The 15,493-nt window shown below is 36.3% G+C and overlaps 1 protein-coding gene across 2 annotated transcripts in view; it reads left to right on the top strand.

Annotated features, from left to right (window-relative positions):
- The window catches only part of MGMT (O-6-methylguanine-DNA methyltransferase), a 303,036-nt gene that overhangs the window by 77,570 nt on the left and 209,973 nt on the right, over window positions 1–15,493 (top strand). For both annotated transcript variants that reach the window (XM_074959150.1, XM_074959151.1), the window contains one exon: window positions 2,099–2,238. In XM_074959150.1, coding sequence (XP_074815251.1) covers window positions 2,099–2,238 — 140 coding nt within the window. The remainder of the gene's footprint in view (window positions 1–2,098; window positions 2,239–15,493) is intronic.

Genomic DNA, 15,493 nt, shown 5'->3' with positions numbered 1-15,493 from the left:
GCAAAAGTCTCTGACAACTGTGCACATGGGCGTGCAAACACCTAGAATGGAATGGACATGAGCAACACATCTCTAAAAACAACATCTTTTCAGATTTTCAACATTCCTTGGTACTAAGATGCCTCAAACTGAATATTGTGGGGCAGATTTTCTCTGCATCATGATTCTGCTTGGCATGTATGAGAGGGGAAAGTGACAGGGAATTCTGGCTCCCTAATTCTTGGTTTACAGGTCCTGGTCCTGACATGACTTGGGGATGCTGAAAGGCATCTCTAACTTCCATCACTGACTTAAAGGTCCTTATTGGATCCTGCGCCTGTGGAGTATAGGTATAGCAGAGCAGAGCTTCATTGCACTCTACTCCCTGTGTTGCTGGGGAAAATGTGCAAGGCACAAGTTCCATTGTTGCCAAATCTCGTGATAAAGAGTTAGGGCTTTGGGAAAACCACTGTATGAGTTCCGTGATTACATGAGAATCTCAGCTTTCATTAAAAAATAAAAGGGAGTTATAGCTCTCATAGTTGCACAGCAAAGCTTGGATATGTGAACGTCAGATGTTCAAAGGCCACAAGTAAAATAAAGGAACCTCATGATATTTTTAATCAGAATTTTTAAGGCAGCTTTTGATTTTCAGGGAGCTGACTAATGAAGTATGAATGGAGTGTATAAGTATCCATACCTTTTGTGTGTGCCGGACAAAATAATGTGTGTGTGGTTGTGTCTGTGTATCTGTGTTTATACAAGCGTATTCATATATATGTTTATGCTTGGGAATAAATTGCGGTATCCACTATTACTTTAGTCCTTCTTGGCATCACTTTTTTTCAGGTATCTACATCGTTGTGAATCTTGCACTTTCCTCTCATTGCTGGTTTAAGTGTTTTGAACAAAGACACAATAAAGCCCAATGCTCTGACCAGTTTTGTCTCATTATTTCCTCATGTTTCTCCTGTCTGTTGTGTTTACCTGTTTTTAGTTGTCAATCTTATTCTTGCTACACTTAGGTTGTAAGCTATTTGGGGCGGAGATCATCTTTTTGTTCTATGTATGTACAGTGCCTACCACAGTAGGGCCCTGTAACTTGGACTCTTAGGTGCCCCCACATGGCAGAATAATTAATAATAATAATACGCAACTTATATCTAATGAGTTAAACACTAAAATGTAAATAGTACACTCTAAATACCTATTGATTAAAAATATTTTTGTAACCAAATAAAGATGAATATGGCTTAGAGGGAATGTATACCCTAGCCCATTTATCCACTGACGCTTTAAAAACTCCCACAGCCCAATCTGGATCTATGCTGGTTACGTGACATGTATATACCTCGTGATCCTTGTAACCGATACTTTCAATCCCCCATAACCCAAGCCCGACCCAAGATGTACAGTACCTTCCCTCTTAACTTGTGTACATTTGATTTTAAACATTAACTTTAATAAAATTTTTACATCTGTTGTTGATCCTGAAGAAAACCTGAAAAATGTTTGGCACATATTTGGAAGTACACTCTATTGGTAGCCATAAAAAGTTGACTGTTAATGATAGGAATGAAAAATGTGTGTCCTTTACTGAACAGTGATTGATTTTTCCAGCACAGCCGTTCCATATGAGCTTCTGCAGTTATTATTTACATAATATTGCCACTGTAAACCAGTGAATATGCTTTATTGTCATAATAATCTCTTTGAAATCAATGTAAAAAAAAACTTTTTCTTTAGTGTTCACTAACAAATCAACCATAAAACTGCTATTCCACGTGATTATTTTTTTTGTAGAGGTCAGTGCTGAGTTATTTAACATTTTTTATTATTTTTAATGTAGATGCTATTTAATGTTGACTTCTCATAACAGACTGAATTACCACTACTCAGGTGTAGGATGGATGACAAAAATACAGCATATAATTTGAGTAAATTTAAGTAGTGTGAATCCTTGTTTTTGCTTACTATGATTTTTCTCTATTTAAGCCCTCAAAGAAATTATTTTTGCAAAACTGTACAAAATATGCTTAAAGTTACAGATTGTTGAGATGCAGGCTCCTTGGGGAAAGTGTACACACATTTTACAATTTTATTATTCTCTTGTGAACAGGTTGCTTTAAAAGATGGAAAAACTCAGTGTAAGAAGATGCATGTAATGCTGAACAGCCCTGTGGGAAGAATTGAAATATCTGGATGTGGAACAGGTGTACATGAAATACAATTTAAGGAAAATGTTCTGTCACAAAACAGGTAAGTTTGTGTTCTGTTGATTTTGTGCATAAGTACATGATGCTGAATGCAGAATTCTCAGATTAAAACCACTGCTAAAAAAGTAACTATGCATAATTAGCTGTATATTTGGAAATACAGTAATTTCTATTTTAAAATCAAAATCATCATTGAGTTACCCTAAAGGAGTGGCAGCTCCAAGAAATTGATTTACTACCCCATCCATGTTTATCTCTGAATGTCTGTTCTACCTTTAATGCTATTTCAAGCAAATTCTAAAATTTTGAGCATTTGTTTAAATTATGTGGGCAGTTTCTTCTCAGCCTTTATTACTGTCTTTGGAGAAACAGTGAAACTTAAAAATTGAAAGGGCTTTTTTCTGGGGTTGCCATCCCTCCAGGATTGGCCTGGAGTCTCCAGGAATTAAAGATTAATCTTTAATTAAAGATTATGTCCTGCAAAGAAACCTCCAGGAATATGTCCAACCAAAATTGGCATCCCTACTTATTTCATAGAAGTAAAACATAAAAATGTTGGCGAGAGACATCCGATGAAGTGAGCTGTAGCTCACGAAAGCTTATGCTCAAATAAATTGGTTAGTCTCTAAGGTGCCACAAGTACTCCTTTTATTTTGGGGTTCAAACTTTGTTGACCATCCATGTGCGGGGAAAAAAAGTATGTGGTCATATAGCAAAGGATTGTGTCGTATCATAATGCATATGCACAAAGAATTAGATTTGCAGAGGCAGTTTTAATTCTGGTATATTATGACTTTTGAGTGCTTGACGTGTTTTACGTGTTTGTAATAACTTTGATTGGGGTCCAGAGCAGGTTTCATATGGCTATTGGAGTCACTTCTTGGATAAATCCAACACGGGACTAGAGAAGGTATGTCAGTACCCTGTGTCTTGCAGGGTGGGATCATTATTGCCAAGTAGTTCAGTCAGTTAATAAAGTTGCAGCCTTTACTTTCGTCCACATGTGTGTGGTGTCTGTTTTCCTGAAGTGACTGGGTTTGGTTCACTTTTTTTCTCTTCCTAACTTCATTGTTTTGTTTTTCTCTGTATTTCTTTCAGTTTTGAAATGCTCCTTTGATTTGTGTATTTCCCCCCATTTTTTGTTTTTTGCTATTTTTATTATCCTTATACATTTTTATATTTGTGTATTAATAGTATATAAATCATGTGTATGCACAATATATATACTAGTTTGAAATGTAAAACCAGAATACATTTTCGTTTTTCTCTAACCCAAACAACCCCCCCAAAACATGTTTATCAATGTCAGTTCACACTTAGCAAAAATAACATCTTCTCTGACCTGGCATTCTAAGCATTCCAGTTTTCTTGTGCACCTTTTTAATATTGAATTTATATTGAAGGCAAAGCAGACTGTAGACTATGAACTAGGCTATAAGATGTAACTTCTTCAAAATAAGGCATCAAGACTATGAACCCAACATGTTATAGGGTGTCTGTTTTTTTTTTAAATGTTTCCACTTTATATGGTGACTAACTTCTCCTGTATTTCCCTTTGTTCAGTCAGTACATGGTCTCCTACTAGTTGCAGAAGAATGGTCTTGTGTCTGGAAAAAACAGGGCTGGGAGTCTGAATATCTGGGTTCTCTTCCAAGCTCTCTGATTTCCTTTGTGATGTTGGACAAATCACTTCATCTCTATGGTTTAGATTTCTCACCTATAAAATAGGGATTAAGAAAGCTTCCCTATCTCATAAGTGTTGTGAGTCTTCAGTAATTAGTGCTTTTATAAAGCACTTTGAGATTTTGATATTGAAAGAACTATATAAATTGTTTTTGAACAGACTGTTTAGCTCACATACTAGTGGCTCTGGTGGGCAAGAAATGGCAAGCAAAATTTCTTTCTTATGGTTACTTCCTCTGAAGAACCTCTTACTTTAAACAAAAAAAAAAAAAAGGTGGGGAGGAGGAGGAGGGACTCGAATATGTTTTCCTGATGGTAAAGTTCTAAAAATTTTAAAGCTGTCCTTAAATGCTTTTGCTGAAATGTAACATTTAATCTCCTCCACTCATTGATAGCGAATAGTTGTTAAAGTCTCTGGTCTCATTATTTTTGACAGAACAAAATAAAAACAAAACAACAGTGCCCAGTGTTTCTCTTAACTGGCTAATAAACACAATGGCAAGAGCATTAGATGAAAAAAATACATAAGAAACATAAAAATTGATTTTAATGGACCCCTGTCAGAGAGAACCATAATGAACACAAGTGTGGTCATAAATATTGGTATTCTACTCCACAGTCATTGAGATTTTTCATGTAGAGTGGCTTGTTACAATCAATATAGATTTTAGCTTTTTTACAAGAAAAATAAGTAAACCTTTGAAATATATATAATACTTAGGACTTGCAGTCTGTCAAACCAATCTGGTAGTTTAGAAAATCTGTTAAGAATACCTATGCAATGGCACAATTTGTATGTGGGGATCTTGCTCTGTTTTACAGCTTGTAAAATGCTATGCAGTTAATCACCTGAGATTACAACCTATTCTGTGATGGCTCATAGTAAAATTTAAGGACAAAAGCTAAAAGGCAGATTAAAAGAAGAAACAACAAAGTAAAGACTAGTTCTCAATAAGTTTTTGCTAGAAGTCTGTCTGTAAGTGAAACAGCTAAAGGTTAGATTTTTTTTTTTTAAAGACTGTAAGTGTTGTGGATTTACAAGGATCAGAGATCATTGTACACACTGTAATAAACAGTTTTTATTGTGGGGGGAAGAGTCATTTTTATTTGAGTTTCTGTCTTCAAGTGCTTATCAGTTTTCAAAAATATTGTGTTTGGCTGAATTATTCTTGTTTACCTGAATGGTGACTTTAAAATATATTCAAACATGAAAATATTGGTTGTTTAGTAATATATTAGATACACTAACTCAAACAGTTTTGTCTTTTTTATTCTTCAAACTAAATGTGAAGTTAGACAGATTCTGTTGAATTCAGTGGAATAGCTGTGATATAAAATGGTGTCTGTGTAATAAGAATTGTATCCAAAATCTTCTTTCAGGATGAGCAGTTTGACATGTCGTCTATAGAAATTGGGCTTAGAAATAGCTAAATTTTTAGTGCTTGAAAATCATACATTGTACATGTGTAATACTCTATTTTCAGTGAAAGTTTTAGCAAGACTCTGAGGTGCATAGTTTTAAGTATACAGAACATGTAAATGTTTCTGGAACACTATATGTTTATAATAAACACAATTAGGGGATTACTGACGTTAGTTGAAATACATCTATTTCATATCTGTAAAATGGAACAAGGTACATTAGAATAAACTCTGTTTTTTTTATTTAATAAAATGGTGTCTTTCTACCGCACCTGCATAGTTGCAATTCATACATTTAGTTTAAAATAATGAATTTTCCTTCTGGATAAAACAGAGAGAGAACAAATGTAATATATAATTCTTTGCAGTGGTGTCAGTTTGCTTAGTTGCCTTATTCCCTTTGTGTAATACTTAGCAATTTTTATTTTAGGGTACTGACTGTCATTTTTTGTGTGATTCCTCTTTTGGCGGGGGTTTGGGGGGAGGGAAAGCCCCATTGAGTGAAATATGTGTTTAATTCTCTTCACTTGTGTCTTTAGGAAAAACTTGTTGCTGATTTGTTTTTATAAATCTGTGTTTAATAACCTGGTAAAACTGTGAAATTACTATTTTCGTTTTGTTTTGTTCGCATTGTAAATCTATGATGACGGTCCGTTTTGATATTTCTTCCCTTCCTGTTCCTCAGCTGGAAAGGTAAATTTTCATTGTAGTTAATAGAGTTGCACTTGTGACTTCCTTTAAGAATAACAAAAACTGTCTTTGTAATTAGCTATGCTAAATATTTACAGCAGAATGTACATTAGAAAGAAGATGGGACGGACTTCCAGCTTAGTCATTAGGATGTCAAGGAAAGGAGACAGTTTTCCTGTGTTTCAATAACATAGATTCTTAACGGAATTCCCTTGTTCGCTCCATGAAAATTGTTCAAGGGGCACCCAGCTACTAGACCATTTAACACGCAGTCCTAGTTATGTAGCCTGCAAATTTGTTAATGCAATGTATTAAGGTTGCAGCTGTTGGATTTTAGTAAAATAAAGGAAAGTAATATAATATGCCTTGAAGTAAACTTATGGTGTGAAAAAGCTGCCAGTGTGTGATTGGAAAATATGGTTGTACATGCTGAGCCTTCTGAGTCATTAATAATGTGGCATTCATTACTACTCATTTATGATTGTGTATATAAAATGGAAAATAAAAAGCCTACAATCAGATTGGTTTGAGTAGAGTCCCAGACTATGCTAGCATTTTAACACACACCACAGGACAAACTGCTATAAGCATAAAAATATGTTGTGCCATTTTTATTTTTGGTATGTTTAAAAACACTGATAACTTTTCAATTTTTTTTCATGTTAAAATGTAATTCAAGGTGTCAAATCTTGTTTGCCTGTACTCACTAATATTCTACTCAATTTTAGTAATATAGGCAGAATTTGGCCCAAGTTTTCTTGGGTTTTGTTGTTGTTGGGTTTCTTCCTGAATAGGATAGGAAGATGAGTGCTACAACACAGATAAATTCTCATCTTCTTTCCCGGGTGATTCATCACCATCAGTTTCAAGGTGGCAAGCTTGACTGTGGTTGTGGTGTGCAGGTACATACCACACTCTGTTTTGACCTATTTTTTGCAAGCTTGTAATATTTTTTTCTAGATTATCCTCAGGCTTTCCATAGGAAAAGGACACTGAAGGGATTGTATCCTGGAGTCCTGTTGCCTCAACAAGATAACATGGAGAAGGAGTGGGATTTCCCCGTTGTGTAAAAGGCTCAGTAGCTTGAGTAATTATAGCAGTGAAGCTGTGGCAGCATGGGCAGTGGCCACTCGTATGTACCCAGGGTCTCAGGTGGTCAGGGCTAGCCCATAGCTCTATCTTAGATCAAAGTTAGCTTGGCTATGTCTACACAAACTGCAGTCGCACATCCTGAATTTACTGTAGACATGCCTTCAGTGGTCTTGTGCCTCCACATCAGATCTGGACCCGGTGCACTGTTTTACCCACTGGCTGAGATTCGCTTTGGCCATGGCAGCCATTCGGACCCCAAGAGAGTCTGGGACTGTTTCTTCTCAGGGGAATGTTCATGGGCCTGGAAAGGGGATGATGTGCATTCTTAGTCCTGTCCCCAGCTACCCCTCTCCACCTCTTTGTCAGTGCAGATGACAGTCCCAAAGAGGGGCTCTGCAGTGGTTGGAGTAGAGAAATGGTTCCATGATGGCATTTGAGTGTGCAAGTAGGAAGAGATCTGTGTATGTATATTCCTCTCTGAGTGTGGCTCTGGGTGAGGGGAGGAACAGTGTGTGCTGTCAGAATTCACACGAACCCTGAGCAGTCAGGGCAGAGGGACTGTACAAATTGCATGCACATGCCTGAGAACCAAAGCCAGGGCAGTGGTAGGTTTAATTTTAATAAAGTCAAAGTGGATACATTTATTAGCATCACAATACACATGGGGAAAGATGTGCACATTTACTTTAGCAAAATAGGAGTTACAAGCAAGATTAAAGAATTTACTTTTTAATAGAACAAGGGGACATTCAGTAAAATTTAAAGATCACAAATTCAAAACTAATAAAAGGAATACTCTTTCACATAATTACATAATTGGACTGTGGAACTCATTTACACAGGATCTTGCTGAGGTCAAGAGCTTAGCATGATTCAAAGAGGGATTGTACTTTTTTATATGAATAACAAGAATATCCAGAGTGTTCAGTAAATACTTAAAAAAATAGAATGGATATGAAACCTCATGATTCATGGACTAACCAAGTAGCTATCTACTGGTTAAGAGTATAATCTTCTGGGCGGCAGATGATCCCATACCTGCCTACTTTGGGACTTCTTGCTACTTATATTAGAGCCTCTTGTTTGCCACTGTTGCTGTTGGAGACAAGATAGTGGATTAGACAGACAATGGGAATGGTCCATTTTAGCAATCCCTATGTTTCTAATCTGTAGGAGAGGTCTGGTGTAGGTGAAAAGGCAATTTTAAAAGTTAATTTTTGTGATCATAAAAATGTCTGACTGGATCAGTGACTGGATCAGTACCTGGAAGTATGACATACCAGCATATCTCCGTTTCCTATTTTGAACTCCAAAATCTGTGTGTGAGAGAGAGAGAGTTCTAGCTATTCTGGTTGCAAAGAAAACCTCAAAAATGTCAATAGTGTGTAACCAATGCATAGAGGTTTATGTGAGTCTGCTGAGAGCCTGGAACAGTAGGTCTGAGATGGGTAAATTGCTCCATTCATCTGCCAGGTATTAAATCAGATACTCAATGATGCTGGTGATTTAAATGTCAACATTAAGTATTTCATTCTGTGCAACACACAACTTATGAGTGAAGTCTCATTTTGATGACATTTTGGAGAGTATTTTTTTTCTCCAAGGAGTCCAAGAAGCAGCCAAGGTCAAGAATTCTAGCAGAGCCCACAGGCATATTCAAAACCCAGTAAGGGAGAAGCAGTATATACAATCATTCTTAGAAAATCTGCACAACCTATTAAGAGAAGAGTCTCATTCTGATGACTCTCATGGGTGGAGCTTATTTTGAGGGGGCAGAGTTTGGAAGAATACCACTATTCCCTGCCCTCATTTCAACCTTCCTGTAAAATTACTGTACACTAGCAAACAATGTTTTAGTTCACAAATTGGCGGGGGGGAAGAAGTCAATAAGGCAAGATGTAATTTGCCATAGGATAATATTTCTTGGAGGCGTTGCATTCTAGAAGCCTCAGCCAAAACTTTCAAAATTGTAACGGGTACCCTAGCTGAACTCAGTGGTAGCTGTTAAAAGTTAGCATCGCTGAAAAATAATTTGTCAGATAGAGGCACCAATTTTTCTCTGCCCAAACACTCATGGCCAATCTTGAAAATGTACTGTCACCAAAAGCCACAACATGTTTTGTCTTTCCTACATTAAAGATAAATTTAAAAGGATATATTGTGTTCACTTCCCAGGACTTAACTTCAGCGTTCTAGGGGTTTTCCCTGCATTATCTGATGGACCTCACCGTCTAAGTCAGGGAGCTACATCTACCACAGTCCTAGAAATATTCATAATACTGTATCAAGAGTAGTTGCAGGGGAAAGCCAAGAACCATTGAACTCGGACCATGTCAGGAAAGTGAAAGAGGAACTGATTTCCAGTTATGTATAGTTCTTAGGGGTTTTTTTTAATTGCTTACACTGAATATAATTGTAAGTTAAAGATTTGTGATCTTAGGTTCTGTTGTTTCAGCCATCCAATTTAGCTGTAGTAAGTATCTGTTACATTCTAAATTCTATATTCCCTGGTTCAGCTTCATTCTATTATATGTTGATTTATGTAAGAGACCTACCTTGCCCTTGTCTAACCTATCTAGCCTCATCCTGCCTTCAGACAGTCCCAAATTTGGTGAGGCTTCATTGTAATTAAGCAGGCTCAAAGAATTGTCATTTTTGACCCAGTCTGAAGAGTTTACATGTGCATAACTCCCATTGAATCAGCTAGAGTCTTGCTTGTTGGTAAGATCTGCAGGAACTGATCTTTTTAGCAGACTTTTTTGTGCTGTGATAATTGTTTTTAAACCACCTAGAAACATACCAGCATATTGTTTTATACTCTTTTATAATAAATCCCTGGGCTAATTTTCCCCTCTTGCACCCCTCACCTCCCACCCCCAGAGGTGCTGAGCAATCTTTGACAAGTAGGCAACCAGTTTTTACTTCAAGATGTCAGCTGTGTTTTTTTAACTTTATGTGGATGAAACTTTTCTTTAACAGTGATTAATTTTATTTTTGAATACGTTTATTTTCCCTGTTTTATTTTGAATATTGCACTGTTAGCTTATCTAAATTAACTAAATATTTTTGAATGACTACAATGTTAGCTGTTCAAAAAAATCTTTGTGACCCCTTAGTGAACCATATACTTTTTTTTTTTCCCCATCCATGCTTATAAATCTGCTTCAGTACCACAGCTGTACCAATCTCTGAGGCTTGCATTTGCAGGAACTGGTGGGAACATATTTTTGCCTGATATTCATGAAGCTTCACATACCCTGAGTTTCACTTTGATATCTGGGGATGAATAATTCCAAGAACTTAAAGTAAAACACAGCAGAAACCTGCCAAGTTTGGCCTGGTTTTGGAATGAATCTACATGAAACCACTATGTGAACCCTTTTTTTCACCTGAAGCCATGAGTTGGCTCAGATAAATCAAAAACTAGGCCCTGATTTGTGATCTTTAGCCAACCTTTGGATGAACCTGACTTGAATTTTGGCTTTGTACTGATCTGTACAACTCTGAATTTCATTTATTTTTGTGTTGCCTTATGAAGGTTCTGCAGAACTTCATTGAATATTGGCTCCGTAATATCTAATCAGTTATCTGCTTCAAGCTGAAATGTTACTTTATGCCATGAACTTTTATTAATTCAAAACCTTACCACACAGGAGTATAATAAATAGATTATTGAAATAATAAAACTTGTTTACTAAACACCTCGTCCAGTATCCTGTAGGTTCTCAAATGTATTTTGTAAACACATTGACCGTATCGTGTGTGTGTGTTTGTATATAGATATAGATACAGATATAGATAGATAGATACATTATACATATAATGTTAATAGCAGACTGCCTTTTGGGTGACATTTGGTACTCAGAATACTGAGTTATAATCTCAAACTGGTAATTTTATATAACTTTATTGCCTCCAATTTGGAGGCCACATAGCCCTTTATACATTTAAGGTCACTTAAATGATTGAAAAATGACTTGATAGCTTTCTGGTAATCTTAGATGAAAAGTTCATATTTGGGATTTGTCCTGCATTGAGTGGTCCATAATCAATGAATACCAAACTTAAGGATTCCAGTTTTTAAGGAGCATAAAAATAATCAGTTTGTGGGTAAGCTATTAGTGATGCTTTTATGTTTGTGTAGACACAAATATGTATGTATATGTGTTTGTGTGATTTATGTATAATTTGTTTCTGTAATTATATATGATAACACACAAACCACAATATATAAATATTCTTATATTCTGTTGATGCAGTAGTTTATCTGTGTGCGTTACTTTGTATAGTAACAATATTTGTCCTGTGACATTGTGATGAGATTTTGCTATTAGTACATTTCTCACACATCATTATTAATAATAATACCTGATGAAATGAATCAGCTACAGCCGCTAGATGCCAAAAGGAAAATATATAATTTAATTTTGCCAGAAAAAAAAATTAAGCAGATATAGAAGCAGAAAGATCTTTGGTACTTAAAATAATTTAGGAAGAACGTGATTGGATGGTACATTTAGCTGTACACATTGATGTATACTTAAAGTGGAAATTATATTATAGATACCATGGTTTAGATTAAAAACTTAAATGTCCACTTTTTATTTACCCACTGTGTGTACATGCATAAGTGGTCATTGCCATAGAACTCAGCATTTTTCTATAGATACCACATAGTTTCTTTCGTTACTGCCTGTTTTAAACATAGCAAAAAAGTTATTTCAGACATCAGTGTGCTGCAAATTACTGTTGACCTTTTAACGACAACCATTGTTTTCGCAAAAACACACCTGAACCTCACTAGTTCACACTAATATTAATGCATACATCCTATAAAAGCCACAAACCCTAATAGGGTATCTCAACTTTTCAGCTAAGGTTTATACCAGAGTGCTGAACTGAAGTTTGTCTTCTAAAAGGATCTGCTCCTGGTTCCACAAAATTCAGTGCTAAAATGTTGCCCTGAGTGGGACAGAAGCAGGGCCAAATATGACATTATTTTTATGTAGTACATGATAGAGCACTTACTAATATATTATGAAGTGTAACAAATGACTGAGAATAAACTACAATTGTCAGACGTAAGGTTTTCATAGTCTGTACTTCATTTGGTTAATGTAAGAGTAACTTCACAAGATATTGGAATAATACTATAATAATAATAATTATCTAGCTCTTTTGAGTGCTTTTCATCAGTAGATTTCAAAATGCTTTATAAAGGGATCAGTAACATCATCCCCATTTTGCAGTGGGGAAAACTGAGGCACGGAGAAGGGAAATGTCTTGTTTATGATCACGGAGCTAGTAAGTGGTAGAGATCTCATGTCCCAGTCCAGTGCTCTGTCCACTACCCCATATTGCCTCCCAAATATTATCTAAGATACTTTAAGAGTAACCATGTATTGTTTCGTGCTCCTGCAGTAATTCATTCTTAAAAGCACCAGAGTACTTCTGAAGGTTTAGTGGTTCTTTTGGGGTAATATTTGCTTTTATTTTCAGCAGCCCATTGATAAAGTTGAATAGTTGCATTGTGTTTAAGAAAAATAGCCAAGGGTTATAAGTCTTCCAGTTATGCCTGTTCCTGATGGAATCCATGTTATTACTTTTAAAGCTTCTTATCCTGTGCCTTTCTCCAGAAAGTCATCTTATCCTCCCTAGCTGGTTAGTATAGATGAAGCATTTAGAAAGCCCTATCACTCCAAATCTCCTTGTTTGTGGCACTGGGGAGACTTCAGCACTCGTGAATGAACAGCAGTTAAACCTTCAGCTAGTGAAGCAAGCATTGTTTGTTCCAAAGATGTCTTCAAAGACAAATCCAGTCAGGTGGGACAGTGGAAACCTAGTGTGCCGCTTGGTTGGGGATACAAGTTTGTGAACAAACTTTTGACATTTATTTTTCGTGGATTACAAAATTGACTGTTACTTTTTCCAGCGGCTAAAAATGCTTCCTTTGTATGTTACTGTAACTGAAACTCATAGAGCACTGTTCTGCTAACTAAGTTCAGACTGGCTTTTTTTAAAAACATTTTTTACAAGGATTCCATTATTCCATCATTCTGTTGCAACTAAATGTTCTATGGTAATATGGTACCAAGAAAGGGAGGCAAATGGGCAGTATATGGGAGAATATTAACAATAAATGGGGTGGGGTAATTTTTAAACACTATTGTAAATCTACATTTTCAGCCCCTCATAATCCCAGTATATAAATCTGTTTTGTGATTAAGCACTGAAGATGTGAAAATATGCTCTGGATGTCTGTATAGAATAATAACGAAAAAGGAGTATGTAGCAGTTGTATATCACGCATCTTTCTAAAGCTTGCATTTCAGAATGTCTTTTAGCTTGTGGCACCAGATTATCCAATATATCTCCTTGGCATTTCTGTCTTTTCATGTCAGAAATTAAAACATGCAGATTTCTAATGGGTGGATAGGAAGAAGAAGCCTTTACTTTTCCCTCAAATTATTACAAAATACTAAAAAAAAAATAAATGAGTTTTTGTTAAAGAAAAGAAATATTGCCTCCTCTGCTAGAAGTGTCTAGAAATATCCAGGCATCAATCTTTATTTCAGCAGATTCAATGGATGTGGCAGGAAGAGTTATTATATAGCATAGCCCTCCTTTTATTAAAAATAAACTGGGCTAGTTTTTCTCTTCATAGTTTCTTGTGGAGATGCAATAGGATTGTTTATACCTACATCTAGATAAGAAAACTTTTTATTGGAAATAACATTTCAAAAACTTAAACAAAATTAACCCCAAAAGCCTGTAGAAAGTGTACAGATCCTGTTAAGGCCATCCAGATGGTACAAATCCAGTCTATCTCAACTACATTTTCTTCCTATGTTAGCTGAAATGATTTTCAAGATAAGCTGCGCTGGCTTGTGTGGATGGCAAATAGCTGTATTTTGCATGATTGGTGAAAGCTGCATTTTGCTTTCATTTAAACTGATGTAAATCCTGTGTAACTCCGTTATAATCAATGGCATGAATTTTTTTGATGTGCTATCTTTTCCTATATTGTTACAGCTCTGATGCATGACCATCCATAAGTCATAAAGGCAGCACTACAAGATTCAGATAGAAGCCACTCATCACAGGTTTTTACTGTTATGTTCTTACCCTTAAATTTGAGGCAAAAGCTTTGAAGGATGTATGAAAAATCCTAAATTTGAAATTTAAAACAGTAAGTTGAATTTTTGTACTAAAAATATTTGTCTCCAATTAAATATTAAACCTTTCAAATAGCATTTCACATTGAAATAGAAATGGGTTTTTGTTTTTTTTTAAGAAAATCTGTATAAGAACATACAACTTTACTAGCACAGAAAGCTGTTCATGTTTATAAACATATAGACAGATAGTTGGATATGACTTCCAAACCAAGAAGTGTTGTGACAAACAAGTACTTGCATTTTACAGCTATGATATTTTAGGTTGGCAAAAACAATCATGGACTGTAGTACGTGATATAACTTATCCAGGTGCCTACTCAAAAATAGAGCAAAGATGCAGGCACCTACTCAAAAATAGAGCATTATAGAAGAAATAGATCTTTAATAAGGATGCAAATAATAGTTTAAGCAAAATAAGAACCAGCATGAAACTTTGTCTGTGCTCAAATCAAGCTGTTCAAGAAAGAATCTGTCTCTCTTATCACCAATGCCCTCCAATATACCACTACCATCTATTGCAGGTCCTTATTAGAGGGAACACTCTGGTCCTCATTCTAGTGGCAGATTAATGGAGCACAATTTCTACTCCCATTCAACATCGTTCCTGGATGAGATAGGAAAGGGGTTGCACAGTTATAAGGATTACATTTCTCTGTTATCCGGCAGGAATAGTCAATATCCTTTCCTATTGCAGCTTGACATTTTTAGTAGCTTTCTTTCTGGGACTTTTCCAGTACCTGTGTTACAAACTGCACTTTGCACGTTTTAAAAGTTCGGAGCTGTTTCGGGGAGTATGCAGTACACTGTGGAACATAGGTATCATGAAACCCCTAGCCAAGCCACCTGGCTGCTACCATCTGCAAGCGTAGGACTGCACAGAGGTTTTTGGGGGCCTAGGGCAAAACTTGAAACTGAGGCCCCTCACTCTTCCAAAAAAAAAAAAAAAAAGATTGAGGTGGAGGGGGGTTGCTGAGCAAGCCCGCAGTAGTGGCTTCTGTCACGTGGGGCTGGCCCTGGTTCCCTGTTCTGGGTGTTGCGACCTGGCACATGGGGTCGCAGTGCCACTCAGGTTTGGCCCATTTACCCCTCCATCATGACCGAGGGGCTGCCCAGCTAAATTTCAGTGAGTAACATTGCAACCCCACAAACCATGTCGCAAAGCCTCTTCACAGAAGGTTTGGGGGCCTTCTAAACAGGAGTCCCTAGCCAAACTGCCTCTTTTGCCCCTCTCAG

This window comes from Natator depressus, chromosome 7, assembly GCF_965152275.1.
Source record: "Natator depressus isolate rNatDep1 chromosome 7, rNatDep2.hap1, whole genome shotgun sequence".
Classification (NCBI taxonomy): Eukaryota; Metazoa; Chordata; order Testudines; family Cheloniidae; genus Natator; species Natator depressus.
The sequence above is the reverse complement of the archived record's forward strand: the minus strand, read 5'-3'. Positions and strand labels throughout refer to the sequence as shown.